At 33.7% G+C, this 24,120-nt stretch overlaps 1 protein-coding gene across 1 annotated transcript in view; it reads right to left on the bottom strand.

Annotated features, from left to right (window-relative positions):
• The window catches only part of SEMA3C (semaphorin 3C), an 86,973-nt gene that overhangs the window by 44,624 nt on the left and 18,229 nt on the right, over positions 1-24,120 (bottom strand). Inside the window, exons 5-10 of the mRNA XM_047752569.1 lie at positions 19,550-19,669; positions 17,985-18,127; positions 16,435-16,549; positions 14,283-14,352; positions 11,916-12,060; positions 2,774-2,996 (exon numbers count right to left, since the gene is read on the bottom strand). Coding sequence (XP_047608525.1) covers positions 2,774-2,996; positions 11,916-12,060; positions 14,283-14,352; positions 16,435-16,549; positions 17,985-18,127; positions 19,550-19,669 — 816 coding nt within the window. The remainder of the gene's footprint in view (positions 1-2,773; positions 2,997-11,915; positions 12,061-14,282; positions 14,353-16,434; positions 16,550-17,984; positions 18,128-19,549; positions 19,670-24,120) is intronic.

Genomic DNA, 24,120 nt, shown 5'->3' with positions numbered 1-24,120 from the left:
ATACAGTATGCTATACTATTTACATTCCAATGAACTGTCGCATAAGATTTTCCTATGGCAACTTTTTTGACAACTAATATCTTCATAGAATTCCCTTGAATTTTCCATGAGGTTCCAGAGAAAAGGGAAAGCACAAGAGAAGCTCACCTCACAGTGGCACTACTTAAAGCAGCCCTATATATTTACAACAAATAAGACATTTAGATACACAAAGCTAAGAAATTCTAGGCACAGTGACCTGTGATTCTCCCAAGTTCTATTATTGAAAAGGCTATTTCACTCAATTTTAGCAGCAAACAAGCACAGAGAACTCTCTTTTGATGAAATTTCCCAGACATTCAAGAATAACTGAGCAGAAAACATTTTGTAACAATATACTATTTGTTAGATTTTCAGGTAAATTGAAATCATTTTAAAAAATTACACTGTGGTCTGATATAACCATGTGGGTAAGTTTCAATGGTTAAATGAATTACCATGTATTCAGAAAGATGTTGTTGGCAGAGGCACTGTCATAGCAATGCACTTTCCTATTAGAATACAGTCTTCAAGAGACTTACGTGGCTTTGTAAGCAAGCGTTAGTGAAGCTTCCCACTACAATTAAAAACATATGCCTAAATGCTGTTTTTGAAAATGACACTAGTGTTTAAAACCAACATAAAAGGTCTATGTAAAGGTGCTAGATACTTACATGGTGATAAAATCCAAAGGATTTGTTCAAAAGCAGGTTTCTTACTGTCTTCCATCTAAATAAACACTGCTGAACAGTTTATAAAGACTTGAAAATTCCATCCATGGCATCTACATATTTTATGTACACTTCCATGAAGAAATGACCTATGACACTAGATTCCTTTTCAAGAAACAAAAACACTAACTGGAATAGCTATCTGTCCCTCCATGTTCATTGAAGCACTATTCACAATAGCCAACATGTGGAAACAACCTAAGTGTCCACTGAAAGATGAATGGGAAAAGAAATTGTGGTTTAAAAATACAATGGAATACTACTCTGTCATAAAAAAGAATGAAATCTTGCCTTTTATGACAACATGGATGGACCTTGATGGCATTATGCTAAGTGAAATAAGGTATACAAAGAAAAACAAATATCACATGATTTCACTTATATGTGGAATATATTAAAAAAAAATGAAAAACCACATTCATTACCGGAGACGGGAAGTAGGGAGAGGGAGAATCAAAGGAAGGCAATCAAAAGTTATGAACGTCCAGTTATAAAATAATTAAGTATTGGAGATGTATACCTTACAGGATGTACTACAGTTACACTGCTTTATGATATATAAGAAAGTTGTCAAGGGAATAGGTTCTAAGATTTCTCATCAGAAGGAAAAATAAATTGTTTTTCCTCTCTGTTTATTATATCTATATAAGATGATGGCTGTTAACTAAACTTATGTCAGTAATCATTGCACAATATATATAAGTTAAACGATGATATTGTATACTTTAAAATTAATGCATGTCAATTTTATCTTCATAAAACTGGAAATAAGAGTCCACACCTTTAAGGCAGGCTTCAAAAGGAAAATAAGAAAGCAGTGTCAGGACAAAATAATTTTTTTTTCAAATGTAAACTCCACAGTAGATGATCTGAATTAAGGCTAAAAGCAGCTCTTTGTATTTTATTTATATGGAAGTAACATATTTGGAAGATCAGCTTCTTCAATCAGTTAGGAATTCATTTCATTGTATGAGTAGCAATGGATCTAGTTACGATTTTCAGTTTATCTTGACAAATATTTATTGAGTTTGCCAGGTATAGGGATATGTCTAGAGGGAAATTACATATAGAGGAGAAACAGAACCTTGGGAGGAATGTGTGGTAATGAATAAGTATAGGAGACTGGTTTAAGCATTGGTTAAAGAATCTTTGAAGTGAATAAATTGAGTTTGAAGCATGATGTATGAAATGTCAATGGGTCATACAATTTGTGTTATCTAACAATAAGTTGTAAATGCAAATTATTAAGCTCAGAAAATGGCAAGGACTAGAGATACACATTTGGAATTTGTTTGCAGAGACTAATTAGAACCAATGAATGAATGAGATGGGCAAAGAATATGTAAAAATAAGTGCCATAGACAGAACCTCAGGGAATACCCATACTCATTAGAGGCCAGGCTAATGAAGGAAACTGAGAAGGAACTGCTAGAGACACAGGAAAATTATAGGGCTTGTGGGTGGAACAACAGGTAAGAGTGATTCTACACACTTCAGTGATTCACTGAAGATCATGGCAAAATCAACAGTACAGCAGAGGCAGCAGTAGGTCAGGGTAAAGGTCTAGTTTCATATGCTAACATAAGGTTTCTAAGCCAAAGATTCAATGAAGAATGGAATGTATTATAACAACATAATTGATAAAGAAAAGTCCTGGAGATGGCAGGCAAGTATAGATAACTCCATGTATTTTTGAAGAGGTAACAGAATTTGTTAAAGTTGTGAAAACACATATGCTTAAAGTTTCCCATTCATTTATCTTTTTATTATTTTATTTTACTATCATATGTGCCAGAAACTGTTCTAGGTGCTTTACAAATATTAACTTATTTGTTCCTCACAATAACCCTATAAAGTAATTTATTTTAACTTCATTTTACAGATGTAGAAACTGAGGTGTAGAGACATTAAAGACCTTGGCATCAGAAGTAAATATTAGAGTTTTTCTGATTCCAGTATCATGCCCATACCTACAGTGTGCTCTCCTATTACACGTTAAGCATAGTTTGAGCTCAAATACTTACTGGTTCCAAGAAACAGGACATGGTATCTACCATCAGCAGCATTCACTCGATCCACAGCTATTTTTGTGTACTTATAATCAGTGCCTATCCGAACAATCAAAGGCCTTCTGTGGATTGGGTAGATGGAATTGTACATGAGAGGATGGTTCCGAATAAAAGTGACAACGTCATCCGGGAACTCCTTGGTGGTTCGCATGTTGGGTGTAAATGCTCCTCCTGGGCACTAAAAATATTTTTTAAAGAGAGATAACAAAATAGTCACTTTATCATTATAATCATCATCAAAAGGCCTCTATTTAAAAAAATACTTAGAAGTTTAAGTTGTTATAAGTGTATCTGGCTACCCATTGAGAAAACAGTATGAATATAAATAGTACTATCTGTAGAAAATAAATATACAAGGTATATAATTTGATCATTTAAATAAGCTAAGTTCACTTATTCTGCCTTACTTGTTTTCAGAGAGGAACTGATGCCATTTTGTATATGATATAACTTTTCACTCTTCTCATTCATCATTTTTCTATTTCTTATTCTATGCCAGGTCCAGTGTTGTTAGAAAAAAAAAAAAAGTCTTGTAGATATAATCTAATTCTGCTACTAGCTAAAATAATTAGATTGTCATTAGATTATCATTATCAAATTCAATCAGAACTCGAATGAGTGAGAGTTTTATTCCATTTGATTCTCCCCTCCCAAAGGTTCTCTGAAGTTAGAACTTGGATTGGATGTGGAAAGCGAGACCTGGTAATTTCCCTCTGGAAAGCACTCCAGTGACTTTCATTACTCTTAGAATAAAATCTCAACAGCTTAGCCTGACTATAAGCCCCTGAATGTCTGGCCTGCACTGTATCTAACACTCCCATAGGTATGGCTTTTCTTGAGCCTCAAGCCTGCTCTCCCTCCAAGAACTTGGCACCTGCTGTTCCTTGTCTGGATTACTCTTCTCTAGACAACACCATGGCTTCTCTGTTACCTCACTCAGTTCTGTTTAAAAATTACTTCCTTTAAGGTGATGACACATATAAAAATAACTCCCCTAGGCTATCTTCAATCTCTATCTCCTTAGTCTGCTTTATTTTTCTTCACAGCCCTATTTACCTGTGTACAATATATTTGTAGCTTGCATCTTTATTGTCTGTCTCTCCCTCTAGAATGTAAGATGTGCATAAATATTAACTGGGTATCTTTTGTGCACTGCTTCACACTCAAACCTACAGTAAAGCTGACAGAGAGTAAATATTTGACCACCAGTAGTTGAAGGAGTAAATTACTCTCTTAAATCTGGCATCCAATTTTGGTTCAGGGGCTGTATGAGACAGGGGCCTCAATTCTAGTGATGAGAGAAGGTTCAGAGCATCAAGTTAAAAGGGGCAGAGAGAAAGCCTGAGATCTAAATAATAATGATAATGAGATCTAAAATAATAATGAGATCTAAAAATAACTGTTTTCAGTGTTTCAGTGCTTCTAGAAAGGGGGCAGGACAAGGGCTTCTGAAAAGATTCTATTTACAGGGCAACTGAGGCCAAATGCAAGGGTAGGCTGGGAGATGCCAAAGCTTGGAACTTAAACTCACTCACTAATAGGATCTGAGTGTTAATGAGCAACATATCATTTTTTAACACATACAAACATTTTTCTAATCTTATTAATAAATACTCAACATCTCTGCTTTTAGAAACACACATATTTGGATTTATATATATAAATATATATAAAACATATATAAACATGTATATAAACAATAGCACTACTGTTCAAGTTTTCATTTATCCTTTTTAGAGAGGTACAAAGTGAAAGGAAAGCAACAAATAAGCTTTCTGATCAATTGAAATGGGTATGGCATCTGTGGTAAACAGTAAGATGTGATGGGGACAGAAAAAATAGAAAATTATACCTTATTAAAAGTGGCAATGTATACTTATTTCTAGTTGATTGCTCCTATGCAGGAATATAAGCCTAGTGTGATGATATTTCAACTGAAGATAGAAATGTTGAATTTTACATTAAATCTGCAAAAATTTTTAACGTTAACTCAATGGAAAAAATAAAAACTTTAGAGACAGACAAAACACAGCAACCTTTGGGTAAATCCATGCAACAGCTATCATACAATGTTAGTGCCTTTGGGCCAGTACTGCCAGGCAGTCCCACATTTGCAAATAAACCTCAGTAAATTACTAATGTGCTCTCACTCATTTAAACTGTATCATCTTGAATGCAACTTTTATACTAACTTTGACCAGTTAACATTACTAGAACTTTTTACAGTACTAGTAAACATAGTTCTCTTTTTGCAGAAAGAAATTAAGGAGCAATTAAATGACTTCATTAAAGAGAGATAATGAGACAAGTAATGAAACTAAGCTTCTAGTTTGTTATCTCATTAACTAGACTTTCATCTGGGGATCATATACTTTTCTTTTAGGAAAAAGTATTGTATTTAAATATATGTGTTTATGAATTGCCTAGAATAAGAGACCAAATAAGGATGAAGAATTCCATTTGAGGGTATTCTAAACTGATGGATGCATTCCATACTTCTGAAAAGTGTAGCATTATGGGTGTTTTCTACTTTCATTCCTCACACAAAGTGGAAAAAGGGAAATACATTGCTCACTGAATGAAAACATGGAAAGAACAAATACAGCCCTTCATAAAACACCACTAATTATGGTTGACTAAGCTGAGATGTCTCCTTAAATATTTGCAAGCACTTTCATTTTTAAGTTCCAGAAAGATCCAAAGTTAGCATATATTACTAGGCAATTCCTATCATTTCCAGTTAGCAATTATATTTATGTGTGATAAGCTTATTAAATTACAAGTGTCTAGTTACTGGATTTTACTTACTAGTAATTGAAATTTATATAAAATACATTTATTCCTCGAAACTGCAGTTTTTTTTAATTTTTAAAAAAATTTTATGGCTGCACCAGTGGCAGATGGAAGTTCTTGGGCTAGGGATTGAATCCAAGCTGCAGCCACAACCTACACTGCAGTTATTGCATGCCTGATCCCTTAACCCACTGTGCAGGGCCAGGGATCAAACCTGCACCTCTGCAACTACCCAAGCTGCTGCAGTCAGATTCTTAACCCACTGTGCCACAGTAGGAACTCTCAAAACTGCAGTTATTAAATAGGTAACCCAAACAAGTCAACTCTAATTAGTTATTTTATAGTCTCTCAAATGTTCTCCATTTGGGACTTCCGTTTAATATTGACAAAGTACTTCTTGCTTAGAAACAAGTGTCTCCCAGTGTAATTTATTGTCACAACTGCAGAATTCTTTTTGACAGTAATTAATTTTTCCATTATTTCATTGCATAAAACTTGCAGATAAGATACAGAATGAGTGACAGTGATGGTGACAAGAACAAAAATTGACTACCCTTTGCAGACTATATGGACCTGTGAGTTTGCTCAGTGCAACACTGCCAGGTATAAATAAGAGGCGATTAAGATACCCCTTAACTTGTGATACATGAAAGCATGTGTGTTGAAACCTCAAGATAATATAACACCCACATGCTGCCATAAAATGAAGCCTTTTTCTATTAGCTAGGCTGTTGTCTCATTCTTCAGAAGGATAATTCGCTTCTACAAATAGTCATTAAGTAATTTTGGTTAAACTTTTCCTTTAAGTGTTTATTTTTCTCCAGGTCTAGCTTTCTGTTTATCAACTATCAATAAGCACTTCTTTTTTTGAGTAAAGACATTTTAAGTGTTTTGATTACTAGCGTGCTTAGCAAAATGCTAGGAACAAAAGAATGTCATGTTAAGGAAGTAGCAGCAATTGTTGCCTTTCCAGTTTCTGTCCTATTCTCAGGTCTTCTTGAGCATCTGCTCCTAATATACTCATCCATTTATACTAGTTTTCAGTATTCATATATTCACATATTAATTCATATGTGCATTCTTTGGACAACTTTAATTCAAAGTGCATTTTGATGTTCCCAGTAGTGGACATAAGAGTAAGAAGTTACCAGTTCTTAGACATAAGTGTTCTACCAAGTAAGATGGAAATAGTCAAAGCAACCTAAGAATTAAGAACATAATTCTAAAATTTAAAAGAAATATAAAATAAGTAACAGAGTTTGGTTCACGATCTATTGCTATACATGTTTAAGAGCCAATCTTTTAAAAATGAATTTAGAATAGTACAGAACTTAAAGCTGTCAGAGTTCATGAAGAGGTTTAGTGACAAAAAAAAAAAGTTTGTAGTACTTAGTGAAGTATAATTCTTGGGGCTATCCTGAATCACAGAGTACAAAGTGAAGGAAAGAGAGAGGAGTTGAGGCTAAAGACACATAGCAAAAATAAACACATGAGTTCCCATAGCGGCTCACTGGAAAGGAACCTGACTAGTATCCATGAGGATGCAGGTTTGATCCCTGGCCTAGCTCAGTGGGTTAAAGATCCAGCGTTGCTGTGAGCTGTGGTGTAGGTTGCAGATGTGGCTTGGATCCCATGTTGCTGTGGCTGTGGCATAGGCCAGCAGCTGTAGCTCCTATTCAACCCCTAGCCTGGGAACTTCTCTATGCCACAGGTGTAGCCCTAAAAAAATAAATACAAATAAATAAACACAGAAGTAGTGACCGAGGAGTGACTGGCATGTTCAAAAGGAGCTTGACCTAATCCTTGAAAGACAAGTGGTATAAGGATAAATGAGAGGGTATAAATAAATGATATTCCAGAATCTGGCCTAATTTCTAGTATTGGTCTTTGAAACTTGGGCTCTGAGAGAAACTGATCTTATGTTTAAACCCTTGGTACTCTAGCCCCTTTATTTAAATACCCCAAAGAATTACATAGTTGAAGACTTGTGCTTATGCACCAGTGGCCCTCATCTTCCTTGTGTTTATCCTCCACTGCCTGAAAGAACCCTTTGTTCTAGTCCTTCAAGCCCACACAGAGCTAGGACTCACTTATTCATTTCTATCTTTGCCTTGTAATGTACACAGTAACCTTTGCCTGAAATGTCCCTCCTTATTTATCCAAATTATCCACATCAATTACCCTTCCAGGCCAGCTCAATCTCATATGTTATATATGACTTTCCAAACAACGCTGTTCCACAAAAATCTTTCTTGTCTAGACTCCAATAATATTTATTGTCTGCTTTATTCACATGTCTTGAATTATGTGAAACAATGTGTAATTAACTTTCATGTCTAAAACGCCTCATGTGTTCAATTTTATTATAAACTGTGATAACAGAATGATTTTATTTTTTATTTTTTTTTCTTTTTTGGCCACCTCATGGCATGTGGAGTTCCTGGGCCAGGGATCAGATCTGAGCCAGATCCTTTAACACACTGTGTTGACTGGGGGATTGAAACTGTCCAGGTGCTGCAAAGACAATGCACCACGGTGGGAACTCTGCTACCTGAACACTTTTAAATGGGAGGAATAGAAATGCTTCTAATGTAAGAATAATTTAAAAAAATACATACAATCAACAAAAGTGCCAGCAAAAGTTTCTCTTTTTCTTGCCAGTACTAACTATATGGATCATGAATTTCTGTGTTCTTTTGCTGCACCTGATCCCAGACCTGTTCAAAGCATGACGGCTGAAGCAGATGGTTCTGGTCCACTTATAAACAAACAGACGTTAAAACTGAACTCTTCTGTGAGGTTCTGCTTTAGCAGGATAGTATAAGAAAACAATCTTCTACAGAAGCTTTATAAGTGTTGCAACAGAATAATGTAATATGTTAGCTCAGCCACAGAGAAAATCTGCAGTCTTTGGCTGCCCTTTGCAACATACCAAAGACGTCTTGTTTCTTCCAAAAAATTGTATTACTATGGAAAAACACTGTGACACGATTGGCAGGTTTCTTCCTACTGACTTGGGCTTGCTAGCTGGGGCAGTTTGCTAAAATAGCTATCAACCATGCTTTAATAAGAAGCACCTACAGGGAACATTAGAATGAGAGTACAGGGTTTCTGCCAGTGTCATTTCTTTAAGAATCTAGTCATATGTTTATGAAATTGGCGCAGCAACTGGACTACTGTGTAGGGAAATAAAGTAGGGTGATCACAGTTGATCCTAAATTGGGAGGACTTCAGAGGCAACATTTTTAACCCTAGAGAAAAAGGAATGCTTTAAGTCACTTGCCTTTAGATCTTCCAGCTACATGAATGGGATATTAAACCCTTGAAGCCCAGGAAAGAGACAGATACTGGCCATTCTGAGTCAGAGAGCTGACTTCATGGTATTTTGCTCAGCGAAGGGTGGAGAGACCAAATCTTGAAGGAGGTTATGTTTTTCCAGGATGAGTTCCAGAGGTTATTCCTCCACCCAGCCTTTTTTATTCCCTAAGAATCACTCATCTGACTTTTTTTTTTTTTTTAATTTAAAGAAGTTGCTCTGGTCTCAGCACCAGATGTAAGAAACCACATTATAGAAATATGGCTCATTACTGACTACTCCCTTTTTTCACAGAGTCTGCTCCAGATGTGTGTCACTAAGCCCTGGCTTATTCCACATTGCTTTGGAACAGGAAAAATATGCTTATTCTTAGGAGTTTGGAAATAGAGAAAAGTGGGACTGTTAGCAGATTTTTCTAATTTAGCATTGGTTTATTCTGTTTTACTAAAAAGGATTTATCTAGTCCCACATTTATGAAGGATAATTACTATGTGATATGATTGTTTTTCTCACTGTGATTCTCAGAGTCCTTCTGAGCTGCTATTTGGGCGAAGAGACTTAAGAGGCATGCATGGTGGGCCCAGGGTTGGCCCTTTTCTTTAGGACATCCCCCACCCCCCACCTGCAACATCTTCCAGTTTCCATGGCATGAGTACTCCCACCATTGATGATATTAAGTTGCTATTGTGATGTCTTTAATTGATATGAGGTAAAAACACAATCTATTCTTGCCAGCCAGGTACAAGCTGACTCTAGCACATTCACTGAGGCTCTGAGGACTTGAACCCTAATTCAATAAGCATAGTTCTCTTCTTTTTCTGTATCTGTGGAGTTTCTGTAAAGGTTTTATTTGGGGAATAAGAGAATTTTATTCAGTTTACAAATCAATTGCTCCTGCACTAATCCTATATGTATTTTGTTCAAAAGAATAACTGATGAAAGCATAAGCAATCACCACCACCTCTCAATTTTCTGATTTAAGATGAAGCAACTACTCAGTCAAATTCAAATACAAGTAATTCTACTAAAAAATATGACATCTTTGGATATGTTATCAGTGCATCATCTGAAAATAAGTTAACTGCACACAATGAAATAATGAGAGCCTCGAATTATGATGGAATTTGCAAGTTGCTCAGCTTTCCCTTTGCTTTCCCTTCTCTTATCTAAATCCCTACTTCTTACTAAACACACCCCAGACTGAGGTGCCCTAAGGTGGATATATCTGTTTTCCTTTTGTGATAGCAAATAATTAAATGTTTATTCCATTTTCTGTTGAGCTATAAGCATCAAAGAGAGATCATTTAGAAGGAGATTGTGAATTCTATGGTAAGACTTTGTTGCCAGTCATGATTACCTACAGCATTTTAAAACTTCCTTCATGGACAAGCAGCAATTCTGATAATCTTTTCAAAGTTAATTAAAAGTTAAGTGTCCTAATAAAACACATATCAATGATCAATCTTTGTGCTTCCTAGCCAGGGAACCACATCTGAGCCCTTTCAATTTTGAACAAACATGTTTTTTAAAGGCTTTAATACTGTTTTTCCTGTTTAAAAAAATTTAACGGCAGTACTTTTTAAGACAATGAGAAAACAAGGAGTAAATAATACAATGCAAAGAAACTCTAACAATAACCAAAAATCAGGTGAATCAAGAGTCAGTAAAAATTATGTGGGATGAATGTCAAAGCAGGTTGACAAAGAGAACTGCATATTCAAATAAAAAGGAAAAACAAACATTTTGCTTAGGAAATATTATTTTAATAACTATCCTTTGATTTAGTTTCTATAAAATCATTCCTTTTACTTACATCATCCCATTTTATAAATATAACCTTATTTTATTAACTCAAGGATATAAGAAAATTATATTCTCTTCATGGTCAATTGTGCAACTTGCTCTCAGTGTGCTATATGACATTTTACGGAGACAGAAGCTAGTCAATATTACAGAATGCAATGCAGCATTATTACGGGCCAAATGAAAAACAAATTGTAGGACCATGATCATTGTAGTACTAGATAAACTCAACCTGTCAGTGCACTATCGGTTAACTTTGTCTAGAAAAGGTAATTTTCAGTGTGTGCCTGAATAGTATAATATTATAAGACATGGTTATATCTGCATGCCTCAAAAAACTTAATAAATATTTTATGTGAATTATAACATCACTTTCACTGTCATTAATTGCTCACATATACCATGTTCTTTTTCTGAAAAATATGAAACATATAATTTTAAACTACATATACCCCTAAAATTGAAATATCTCCATATGATTTATTTCTAATTAATTGTCACATGGTTAGTTCTCCATTGAAATAGGTAAGGTTCCTTAATATAAGGAAGGACTGTGAAAAGGAACTAGTATTCAAATTCTTAGACTGCCTCTAAAATGTTAAGTTTTCCAAGCTATATTTTTATGCTAGTAACGTTAGGAAAATATCACTTCCCTGTCTAACATATCTAGTTGTCTTGAAATATAAATGAGATTTATTATCAACAGTTACTTTAAAAAAATGTACAGAATGCTATAACATATATATTTTTTTGTTCTTTTTTTTCTCTTTTGTCCTTTTTAGGGCTACACCCGCGGCATGTGGAGGTTCCCAGGCTAGGGGTCTAATTGGAGCTGTAGCCACTGGCCAACGCCACAGCCACAGCAACGCCAGATCTGAGCCATGTCTGCAACCTACACCGCAGCTCACAGCAACACGGGATCCTTAACCCACTGAGCAAGGCCAGGGATCGAACCCGCAACCTCATGCTTCCTAGTCAGATTTGTTTCTGCTGCGCCATGACGGGAACTCCAATATAAAACATATTTATAAATCCCAAATCTAGGAACTCATAAACTGAAAAGTTATGAATATACCAGTAGGTCTATGGCTGTGTTTAATAAACATCAACATGATCTACATTTTTTATTGAATTATATATTTTTTAAAAGAGTAAAATAAATAAGAAAGTTTGCTGGATACTTACAGTTCCAGGGCGAGGATATGGAATTCTACCCTGGTAGGAAATCAGCTGATGATTTGGCCCTTCTTTGTGGGCAAAAGGCCCATTAAACACAGTCTGTATATCAGATAAATGATACACACACACTGCTGATCCTTTAAAAACTGAGCTAAAAAAAGAAAACACAGATACTAATTTTCTTATTTTTTAAATTTAAATACAATTTTAAAAATAGATTGCGAAATTTGTGATAAAAATTTATTGTAATTCATCATGGAGAATTTGAATATTACAGTGTATATTGTAAAGCTAGAAACCTACTGTTTTTAAATAAGCCATTGATATGAAATGCACTGAAACATTTAGTTCATCCATGGAGGTATTAGACCATAAGTTATAGAAAAGTTTTCAATGTTTCCAAAAGGTAGGACATGTCAAAGAATTTTCTAACTAGTTTATCATAGTAACAAAAAATGAATTGGTGGTTTATTAAAAAATGTGAATTTGAATTTTAAATCAGTATCATACCACCTATCATAATTTAACCCAGAAATAATATCATTAATAAAAGAACATTGGAGTTCCTGTTGTGGCTCAGCAGGTTATGAACCCGATAGTATCCATGAGGAATCAGGTTCGATCCTAGCCTCAGTGGGTTAAGGATTCGGTGTTGCTGTGAGCCATGGTATAGGTCACGGATGTGGCTCGGATATGGTGTTACTGTGGCTGTGATGTAGGCCAGCAGCTGTAGCTCCAATTTGACTCCTGGCCTAGGAACTTCCATATGCCACAGGTGCAGCCCTTTAAAAAAACAAAACAAAACTAACAAACAAAAATACTGTATCTCTTGTCTTAAGATACAGTATGTTAAAATGTTGTTCTAAATAGTAATGGGATAAATTGTTATAAACCTTCCCTGTTAGTCACAGAAGAAAACAGGGTCCAAAAAAGATTCACTAAGTTATCTTTAGTCAGTAAAATCTCATAAAATTTGTTTGGATCCTTAATGAAAACTATTTCCGCCATCACTAGGTAGACTGACTGAAAGCAACATTTTTCTGACTTACATATTTTCTCAAATTAGATGTTTAATTGAAAACTTAGATGTCCACTGAAAAGAACAAGATATATTATTAATTATTAGCATTAATAGTCAGGAATGACAATTTTAATTTTTTCCATGTTAAAACTATTGGTGTGGGCAAAACAGAATCTAGGGAAAATTTTTTTTTTTTTGGTGTTGTGTACTTCACTTTTTATTTATTTATTTTTAATTTTTAAGTATAGTTGCTTTACAACATTGTGTTAGTTTCAGGTGTACAGCAAAGTGATTCAATTACACATATACATATATCCATTCTTGTTCAGATTCTTTTCCCACATAGGTTATTACAGAATATCGAGTAGAGTTCCCTGTGCTATACAGTAGGTCTGTGTTTATTATCTATTTTGCATAAAGTAGTGTGTATATGTTAATGCCAAAATCCTTATTTATTAACAAAATATTTTTGAAGCATACTTTTTCTTAATAATTTGTTTTTTTTTATTTGTTCAATTTTTTATGAGCGAAATCAACACTATTTTCTTTGTTGGAACAGGAGTTAAATTCACCCTGGAGGTCATCTTTTTAGACATCTCATGTGGCAAAGTAAATATGATTTATAATTAATATCCCTGTGATATTCTTTTACTTTAAATAGCCCATAACATTTCCCCCATGAGAAAATAATGCTAAAACCTTTAGATTTTCATTTTGTAGTTGATTATATAATGAAAGGGACTCATTACATTCTGAACTGATCATGTCACAGCTCAAGAACTGTGTTGAATTCGAAGTAACATACCTAGTGTAAAATGAGTACACAGGAAAGGATGAGAATATGCTGAACTGTCTTGAAATATATGATAATTGGGATTGAGCATTCCTGATAAATTAGAAAACACTAAAGCTATTTTCAAACGTATGAAATACTGTCATATGGAACTTGAAAACTGATTCAGTGTGTTGATAGTTTCTAGTCATCACTTTAGATTGCTCCTGAAATAAAAATTATTTTAATAGAAATGCCAACAGTTTTCTTTGGGTCATGAGTTTTAAAATTATTTCTTTAAAACAACATAGCTTGGATACATTATTCCTGCACTAAGGTTTATATTTTCCTTTATTTGAGTAAAACAGCATATGCTCATTATAAATACTCTGTATAAAACTATTTTGAATGTGTTAGTTTAAATATATTTTGGTAATCAAGCAAAACTTATAAAATGAGAGGATTATATTCTAAGCGCTATGTAAAATTAAGGAGTTGAAAGAATGTTTTTAAAATAATTACTTATTACTCAATAAAGTTTATTGTTTAACCTCATACAATGTAATTGTTTAATAATTACCTTGATGTTGTAAAAATGCCATACACTAGTGTTGTCCTTGGATTATCAGTTTCCAGCAGGAACACATCCTCTATAAAAAGTAAATACCATTCTTTTAAAGTTCTCAAATATTTTAAAAAATTTACCCTAAGAAAACAGTTTCAGCTATAAAAATTATTATGCAGAAAGATATTCCTGCAGTATCATTACAATTTGACAATAACTGACAGGTACACAGTAAAGTAAATTAAATAACATGTTCTACAAATATTAAAAGGATTTATGAAGACTATAACCCTAGGGAAACCATTCTAATGAAATAATATTAAGTAGAAAAGGCACATGGTATTTAATATGGACTATAACTATGAAAACCTTAAAAGAGAATACAGTAAGATTACCAGTTGAGTGTGCCAGTAACAGAGCTAGTGAAATTGTCTTGTTTCTTATTTTCTCCTAAGTTTTCTAAATATTCCTTAATAGTACTACATTCCTTTTTAAATTTAAAAAGTACTACAAAGCTCAATTTCTTTTTCACCTAGGGTTAGAATTTGGAACATGGAAGAAAATTTTTTCACAATGACTTTTTTTATTTATATAAAATAAGACTTTTTGTCTTGTCAAAATTGCTAGCGGTATTTTTTTAGATCAATAATTCCCTGAATAACATGAATTTTACAGTAATATTGAGGCAAAAGCAAAAGTATAGATTATAAGACAAAGTAATATAAAATACAATAAGGCACAGGATTCTGATAGGAAATCTCAATTAATAAGTAATTGTTATGAATACAAGAAAGATCTCTATTTAGTGACATTTTTTCAAAGATTCTTATTGACCAAGACAAAGAAAGATGTATTTCTTTTTTCACAATACATTTAGGACGTCTTAAGCAATAAATTAATAACCAATAGCCTTTCAATATGTGAACAAAGGCTGGCAATGTCTAGCTCGCCCTAAAAAACAGAAAAGACCAAAACATTCTAAGCCACTGAAGTATAAACATACCTGCAAAGAATTTTTTCCTAGAAAAGCTGAAACAGGGAGTTCCCATTGTGGCTCAGTAGGCTACAAACCTGACTAGTATCCCTGAGGATTTGGGTTTGATCCCTGGACTCACTCATTGAGTTAAGGATCTGGGATTGCCATGAGCTAGGTGTAGATAGCAGACGAGGCTCATATCTGGCCTTGCTGTGGCTGTGTGTAGGCTGGCTGCTGCAGCTCTGATTTGACTCCTAGCCTGGGAACTTCCATATGCCTCAGGCAAGGCCCCAAAAAGCCAAAAAGCCAAAAAAAAAAAAGCTGAAACAAACTTGTGTCTCTCTGACTCTCTGATCAATATAATGGCTTTTGAGGAGATCAACTCTTTTGGATTTTATAACTGCTAGAAACAGTATTTTTTTCCATATTATAATATATTTTTATTGCTTACCTCATCACCTACCTCAATATGTGAGAATAATCAGCATTTTATATTTTAGTTGATTAAAGCAAAATAAAAGCCATTTCTAAATTGCACTTACTAATTATGATACTATGAAGTGTACCAAGTTATTATGATTAAAAAGAGAACTGTTCCTTGTAGAAAGGAATCAGACTGTCAGTCTTTGTTTAACCTGAAAAGTATAATCCTCCTCGGGTCACACATGCTGAGACTATTTAGTCTCAGAGTTACCAAGAAAAACTAAAACTGAAGCACTAGTCTAATTTCTACTCTGTTACTTTTCTATCTAACCTCTAGTCTGTCCATTAACTTTAGTAAAAATATATAGCTGTATTTTCATACAAACTGATTTCAAACCAGAATACCAGAATTCAAATATATATGAAATACACACTAATTTTAGAAAAACACAAACATATCATTACCTATTAACAAATTATACAATACATCTCTCTATCAGATACACTCACACACACACACAAAACAACAACACTGAATCATATATTGTAGTGAATTCAATAAACTAAATGGTTCAGCAGTTCACTCAGTGGGCAAAAGAGATTTTAAAAATACTTCTGGAAATTTATGAACAGTATCCAGATCATTAATTCAATTTAGCATTTATTCATGCTGAAAACAGACAATACATCGTTTTTGAGAGTTAATTAAAATACATAAACTTTACAAAGTCTCTTTCAAAAACATTTTACAATCTCACATTTATGTACCTAATTCATCAAAGTGTGTTTCCGGGCCATCTTCATCAGTTACTGAGCACACTAGCCTGGCTTTTAAGAAGGTAGTCCACTTGTTGACAAGGCTACGCAGTCCACCAGTGTCATTCTGAAATAATTTTGTAAACACATTTCAGATTGCTTAAATATTGCAGTGTATTTAAAGTTTAACTTGGATTTTTATTACTCAGAGATTTGCTATAATCTGAAGGATGGAAATGTTAACAAAATCTGCATATCAATAGTTAGAGAGGAATACTGGGAGTCCCCATGTGGCATAGCAGGTTAAGGATTTGGCCTTATCACTGCTGTGGCTCTAGTTACAGCTGTGGCACAGGTTTAATCCTGGGCTCAGGAACTTCCACATGCTGCAGGCATGGCAAAAAAAAAAAAAAAGTTAAAGAGTAATATCAAAGATCTATAGTATTTTTAAAAATAGCCTTAGTTATATTGCTATTCTCCTATGGCATGGCCTCTACTGAAAATATATCAAAATGAAATTAATAAATACATGTGCTACAGTTTTATAGATTTATAATGAAAATATGAATATTTTATGGAGAACTGTTATGGAGAATACACAATTTAATTTGCCTTTTCTTGATTACTCATTGTATTCAATATGACCATAACGTGTTATATACAGTGAAGCTTGCAGATTCTACTGTGGTCAGGAGAGTCCCCAATATTTCTATTCAGATGTTTTATATACACATTTCTTTGATCAGGGCAGGGAAAACAGTATTTGTATCATTCACAAATAGCATATAACTGATGACTTGTTTTTTCCGTATGCTCTAAAGCCCTTCACCTCATTGTGGCTTTACTGCCTTGTTCCAAATGACCGAGAAGAAGATGAGCTCCACCATCCGTGGAATATTTTAATATTTTATTTTATTTTATTTTATTTATTTTATTTTATTTGTCTTTTTGCTATTTCTTGGGCCGCTCCTGCAGCATATGGAGGTTCCCGGGCTAGGGGTCGAAGCAGAGCTATAGCCGCCAGCCTACACCACAGCCACAGCCACAAGGGATCCGAGCCGCGTCTGTAACCTACACCACAGCTCATGGCAACGCCGGATCGTTAACCCACTGAGCAAGGGCAGGGACCGAACCCGCAACCTTATGGTTCCTAGTCGGATTCGTTAACCACTGCGCCAGGACGGGAACTCCTAATATTTTAAAAACAGGCTATTTTAAACACTACATTCTTTAAGAAATACTTTTGCATAGAAGATGCTAATCATTAATAAGTCAGGACAAGCCTGTAAACCTCTTATGATGTGAGAAGACATCATGTGTGTTTTTGAGTGGCTATGTACACTTACTGTTTATACCCAAGAACATTCTGGTTACTGTTCACAATTAGAACCATATTTTACTACAGCATCCCTTAGCATTAAATTTAAATGTATACCTTCAATATTTTATTAATTTGTAAGAGTAGATAAAAATAGGAAGTTAAACTATTAGGAAAAGAAAATATATTTATATAATTTGAATTTCTTAGTCATTCGTCAAATTAGAACAACTTTAATACTTACAGGGCATATTCTAGCAATCATGGAATGAATCTGTTTTGTGCTTCTGCTATTGTCAGTCAGTTTCTCTTTAAAGAAGAAGTACACCTTAGCATCATTTGGATCAGTGCCATCTGGGATGACATGTGCATCCACAAACATAGGTTCTAGGAAAAAAATACAAAGTTAATATATATATATACTCATGATGAAAATCTAACTACATTCCATGCAAGCAAACTACAAGCACAGGTGCCTGCCTTCTTGATCTTTGCTATATAGGAACAATTCAATATTCAGAGGCAAAAAGTCTAAAAGTAGTAATTGTATTCAAACATACCACATTTGGAATGTCAAGTACCACAAACTATAGCTATAATAACATAGCTTAAATTATTTTTCTGTTTGCTATTCATTCTCGAAGTAAATGCAAAAATTCTGTGCCTGATGAGTTTTGCAAAATTGAAAGGCTTTTCTATCATTTATTTCCCATAGGATCTGGTGGTCATTTTAAAGAAAAAAAAAGTATGTTTTTCAGAGCGTGGTTTTCAATCTAGTGCAAATAAACTCAAACTCAATGAAGCAGAATGAGGAGTAGAGAGTCCAAGATCTGAAAAACACATTTTTCTTAAAATACAGCATATGAAATGAAGGGAAACTTTTCAAGGAAAAAATGCAGTCATCTGAAGACATAGAGGGATTCCTTATTTCAAGAACAAAACAACTTTTGGAATACTCTATTTCCAGATGTACTGGAGAAAAAATTTGAAGAAATAAATGGACAATCAGTGCTTTCTTGCGCTGTTCTATCAGCAAAATAAGACACTTAAATGTAGTGATTCATGTTTAACTGTGCAATGTTAAGTGAATTGCCAAATTTAAGGTCAGCTAAAATTTTTCCCCAGGGTAAAATGACAGAGATCTTAGTGGTTTCCTCCTCCTCTAAACAACAGCAACAGATTGGAATTATACATTTAAGTCAAATGAATGAGTACTTTTCATGATGTGAATTCCATGTGACTCCCCAAGCTGGAAACATCTAAATACTGATAATCGTAAAAACTATCATACCTATGATTTTCATTAAATATTAATTAAATTATTAAAAGATATATATACACCAGTTTTATAATTTTAAAAACCTAAGTATAAAACAAGTACAAGGAGTTCTTCAATATACCCCATTCATTATATCTGTCATAAATTTAGGAAAATTTTTAGATTTTGGCATTATTAAAATATATAAGTACACCAAATGAATAAATGACTTTTAATTGTAATACGTTAGAATTAAGCAAGTGGAGGAGATCCTTGTGTCTAGGCACATATGGTGAATATCACTGTCATTTTTATTTATTCATAAATCCCATGATAATAGTTTAATTGTTAATAAAGAGAACATGAACTATGGATAATTTTATTTATTTATTTATCCTAAACATTTTAAATCATGGAGTAGAGGATTTTCGCTACTTATATCATGGCATGATATTTCAACTTTTTGACCATTTTAATGTAACTTTCACTATGGAATTAAACAAAGCTGAGTTGAGTATGAGTCTCAGAAAATGCACAAATGGTTATCTTACCACTTAGCCATTTGGAATTGTGTTGATCAGTTCTGACTGCATTCCTCTTGGTTAAACTTCGAAAAATAGCTGCATCTGTCCCCATGAAATCGATATACATTCCAGAGAAAAGCTCCTCATCTATGAAAAAGAAAATATCAACAAAATAAAAAGCAAATTTTAAATGATTTTTAAAGCTATTTTAAAAATCAAGGAGAATTTCCTTGTAGATAACAGATATTTCAGAGTGTTAACAGTTACTAATTGGTTTCCATTGTCCACCAAATAAAAAAATTGGATAAGTTTAATCTGTTTTCATTATTGCCTGTAGAATGACTAAAATAGCCTTTTCTACATAGAAGTAAAAATCCCTCTGCCTGTACTTATTATACTAAATACCCATATTTATATAGTATGTACTAGAAACTAGAAATAATACAGATATAAAAATAGTGAAATGCCTTTATTTTTTTTTAATAAAAAATACTGTAAGAGTCAGAAAAGGTGATTTCTAATTTTGGCAGTAATTAACAAACTGCGAATTAGTGATAAGTTATTTAGCACCTTGGATCTCAGACTTCATTGGGAATTGGATTATGATCAAAAGTTCACAACACAAATTAAAAATTCTCTGATTTTACTAAATTTACTTACTAAATAAATAAATAATATTATTTTTTCATGAGATGGAGGCTATGTAAAATTGTAAAAATACTATCATTGAGAAAATGATTTCATCATTAAAAGAGTATGTTTTGATTCTTAGTGGTAGAAGGTTTCTATAAAGGAAACAAAGTGTTACTTTTTCAGTTGCAACATGTAATACATTAAAATTATGCTAATAATATAATATTACGTTGAAGTCCCTTGTGGCACAGTAGACAAGGAATCTGGTGTTGTTACTATAGTGGCTTGGCTGCTGCTGTGGCCCGTGACCCATGAACTTCCACATGCCACAGGTATGGCCAAAAATCACCAAAACAAACAAACAAAAAAAACCGGTAAGAAAAATTGAAAAATAACTGGAGTTCCCTTGTGACTCAGTGGGTAAAGGATCTGGTGTTTCACCTCTGTGGCTTGGGTTACAGCTGTGGCATGGGTTTGATCCCTGGCCTGGGAACTTCTGAATGCCATGCATGCATCCAAAAAAGAAAAAAAATAATATAACATGATGTTAATAAGCCGTATATAGCTTAAATATTAACCCATATAAAATAAAATTTAAAGAAAGAAAAGACATTTACATTTAAATTAAATTATCATTAATGACAAAATATGATATTTCAATCTATCTATACATAACGTTGGACATTGTGCTTATTTGTTAGGATCCACATTAATTTTTATTCTAGTAAGGAGTAAATAATGAATTGGTATGTATGACCCTCGATTATAAAACAGTAGTTAAGTATCTATTTAAAAAATAATAAAATTTTATCAGGTATGGTTCACTGAACCACCACTGTGTTCTTTGATTGATGTTCTAGAATTACTCCCCTGGTGTTCCGACTATGGTCATTTTGGCAGGACTGAAACAATTCAAAGCATTCTATGCTCACTGTTCAGTAATAAGCAGTACCAGTTAGCTTAGGATAAAATGGAGAATGGAATGTTTTTAATATGTGCTCACCAGGTCACAAATTGGACCCCTACCAGTTAGCAAGTAGGTATGTCAGGCATTGCGTTGCCCAGTTCTGCTTCTTAGTTTGGATCTGAAGCCCATGAGAACAGATCAAAGGGAGATAACAGAAACATGCATGAAAGTATTTTGTACAATTCAGCTTTATAATTCTATGAACATTTGTGAAGCATCTACCACACAAGTATTTTGTAGATACAATGACTGTTAAATTGAAATAACTGTATTTCACAGTTTTGTTATATGCCCAAAAGAGTTGGTTATAAATTCCTTCTATTTATCAGATTGATCGGCACAGCTCTCAAATATCTTATCTGTTTTTACTAAGGAAATAAAAGGACACTCAAAGGATGGTTTATGATGGAGAGGGCTGATTCTAATCTTATTGCATACCACCTTATTAGCTATGTCTTAAATATTACAAAAGGTTTAGATGGCTAATTGGCTTTATTTCCTGTCTTAAATTCTCAGTAATTTTAAGAGGAAGTTAAGAATAAAATTTCTGCTTTATTTTGCATAAGAAATATGTAATTGTAACTTCAGAGACAATTTTGTTTTAAAAGTACATGTTTTTCAGAATTTCATTATAGGGATTATGCAGAGATAAACTTGTACCTTATAAACTTAAATCAAACTTATCTTGCTTTCCAGTTGTACTTTCACTGACCAAAAATATCTTATGAGGCTTTTGGATCACTTCTTTAAGAGATATCCATCTGACTTTGTTGTGCCACAACAATGATTAAAAAATAGCAAAAGAACACTAAACTTGCATTTTGGGCTAGATGTCACAACTGTATTATGAAATTTGAAATTCTTCTAATGCTCAATATTTCTTGGCACCTTATTTATTTCTTTTTCTTTTTTTCTTTCTTTTCTTTGGCCACCCTCATGGCATGCGGAAGTTCCTGGGCCAGAGATGGAACCTGAGCCATAGCTGCTATGGTGCCAACACTAAATCCTTAACCTGCTATGCCACAAGGGCACTCCTCTTGACACTTAGAAATATTTTTACTGATCTGTGTTATTAAGTGCATGGCAACTGAATAGAAATGATAAAGCACCAAATGGCAAAGTGAGTTGACTACAAAAATGTACTTGCACAACATAGGAGGCAATATTGGAGATAATTTTATAGGGATAATCAGTAGAACAAATAAAAATGATAACTGCAAGCTTATAAAATTCCTCACTCTTTTTAGTTTCAGGTTCTAAGTTAAACAAAATATTTAATGATTTTCTTTGACAGTATAAACTGTAAAATTAATCAAACTATTAAAAATAGTCTTGGAGTTCCCTGGTGGCTCAGCAGGTTAAGGATCCAGCACTGTCTCTGGTATGGCTCTTGTAACTGTGGTGTGGGTTCAATCCCTGGCCAGGAAAGTTCCTCATGCTTCAAGCTCAGCCAAAAAAAAAAAAAAAAAGCAATTGTATAGGAACATGACCTAGGAATTGAAGTCTGAAGTCCTTGAAAAATGAAGATCAATAACAACTTTAATTTTACAAATGAACCCAATTTTCTTTTTTTCTTTTTCTTTTTGGGTCTTTTTTTGCTATTTCTTGGGCCGCTCCTGCGGCATTTGGAGGTTCCCAGGCTAGGGGTCGAATCAGAGCTGTAGCCACCAGCCTACGCCAGAGCCACAGCAACGCGGGATCCGAGCCGCGTCTGCGACCTACACCACAGCTCACACCACAGCTCACAGCAACGCCGGACTGTTAACCCACTGAGCAAGGGCAGGGACCGAACCCGCAACCTCACGGTTCCTAGTCGGATTCGTTAACCACTGAGCCACGACGGGAACTCCATGAACCCAATTTTCTAAATGCAAACCTATTACATGACTCAACATCATTTAACAGGAAAATTTATAATGCCTTGTCCTAACACTTTTTTGTTCTAAACAATAATGAGATAATACTCCACTATTTGTGTTAACACTAATTTTGAATTCTGGATGTTATTTCCGTAGAATTTAACTTGAAATCCAAGTGAAAGCTTTATATATTTACCTACTACTATATAAATCATACAGTTTCTTAAGGTGAATAAAATTTCCTTTCTAATGAAGAAAAAAATACTTTCTGCAACACTGTTTCTGGTAAATAATATTTAGAAACTTATTTGAAAATACTCTGCATCAGACTTAATTGGATTTGTTGTAGTTTCAAAGCTTTCTAATTTTTTGTTCTAATGATATACTTTCACCCTGACCACTTAGAATGACTATAAGGAAGACATTTACTGGATTATTTCCAAGCTTACATTTTAGTCAATGCTTTTGATGTATTTGTCTTAATTTAGTTTCTGGATATGAGAAAGATGAATTGAAACAAAGCATTCTGAACATGGTAATTATTTTTCCACCTGTTCTACTGTCAAATAATACAATTTTACTACTGGCAATACACAGAGAAATAAAAAGTGAAAGGCATCTACTATATAATTGACCTACTGAAATCCAAGATCTGTCCTAAAGTCAACTAATGTTAGTCAGACATATGCTAGAAGTGTATTAATTAGCCAGAAGAGAGTATCTCTTAATTAGGCATCAGGTGATTAAGATTCAAGGACATTGATCTGTCAAAGCATATAGCAGCAAGCAACTGAGGCTGCTTCTTACCTGGTATTACATTTTATAAAAAATGAGAAAATTAAAAAGTGATTTTACCAGCACCTCTTTTTTAGTATAACAACTTATAGACAATCCACAGAAAAAGTACTTGGCTAACATATGCACTTTGATATTCTTTTATATGAAAGAAATGCCAGTTGGAATCATTTTAAAAGATTACTAAAGCATGAGAAAAGTGGATATACTTAATACTGGAAAAATCACTACAGAAAGCATTGTAATTACCTCATAATATATTAATATAATTATGTTATACACAATACATATTATTCATACATATACTTTTTAAATGGTTGACTTGCTCTACAAATGATAGAAGT

Source organism: Phacochoerus africanus, chromosome 11, assembly GCF_016906955.1.
Source record: "Phacochoerus africanus isolate WHEZ1 chromosome 11, ROS_Pafr_v1, whole genome shotgun sequence".
Taxonomy (NCBI): Eukaryota; Metazoa; Chordata; class Mammalia; order Artiodactyla; family Suidae; genus Phacochoerus; species Phacochoerus africanus.
The sequence above is the reverse complement of the archived record's forward strand: the minus strand, read 5'-3'. Positions and strand labels throughout refer to the sequence as shown.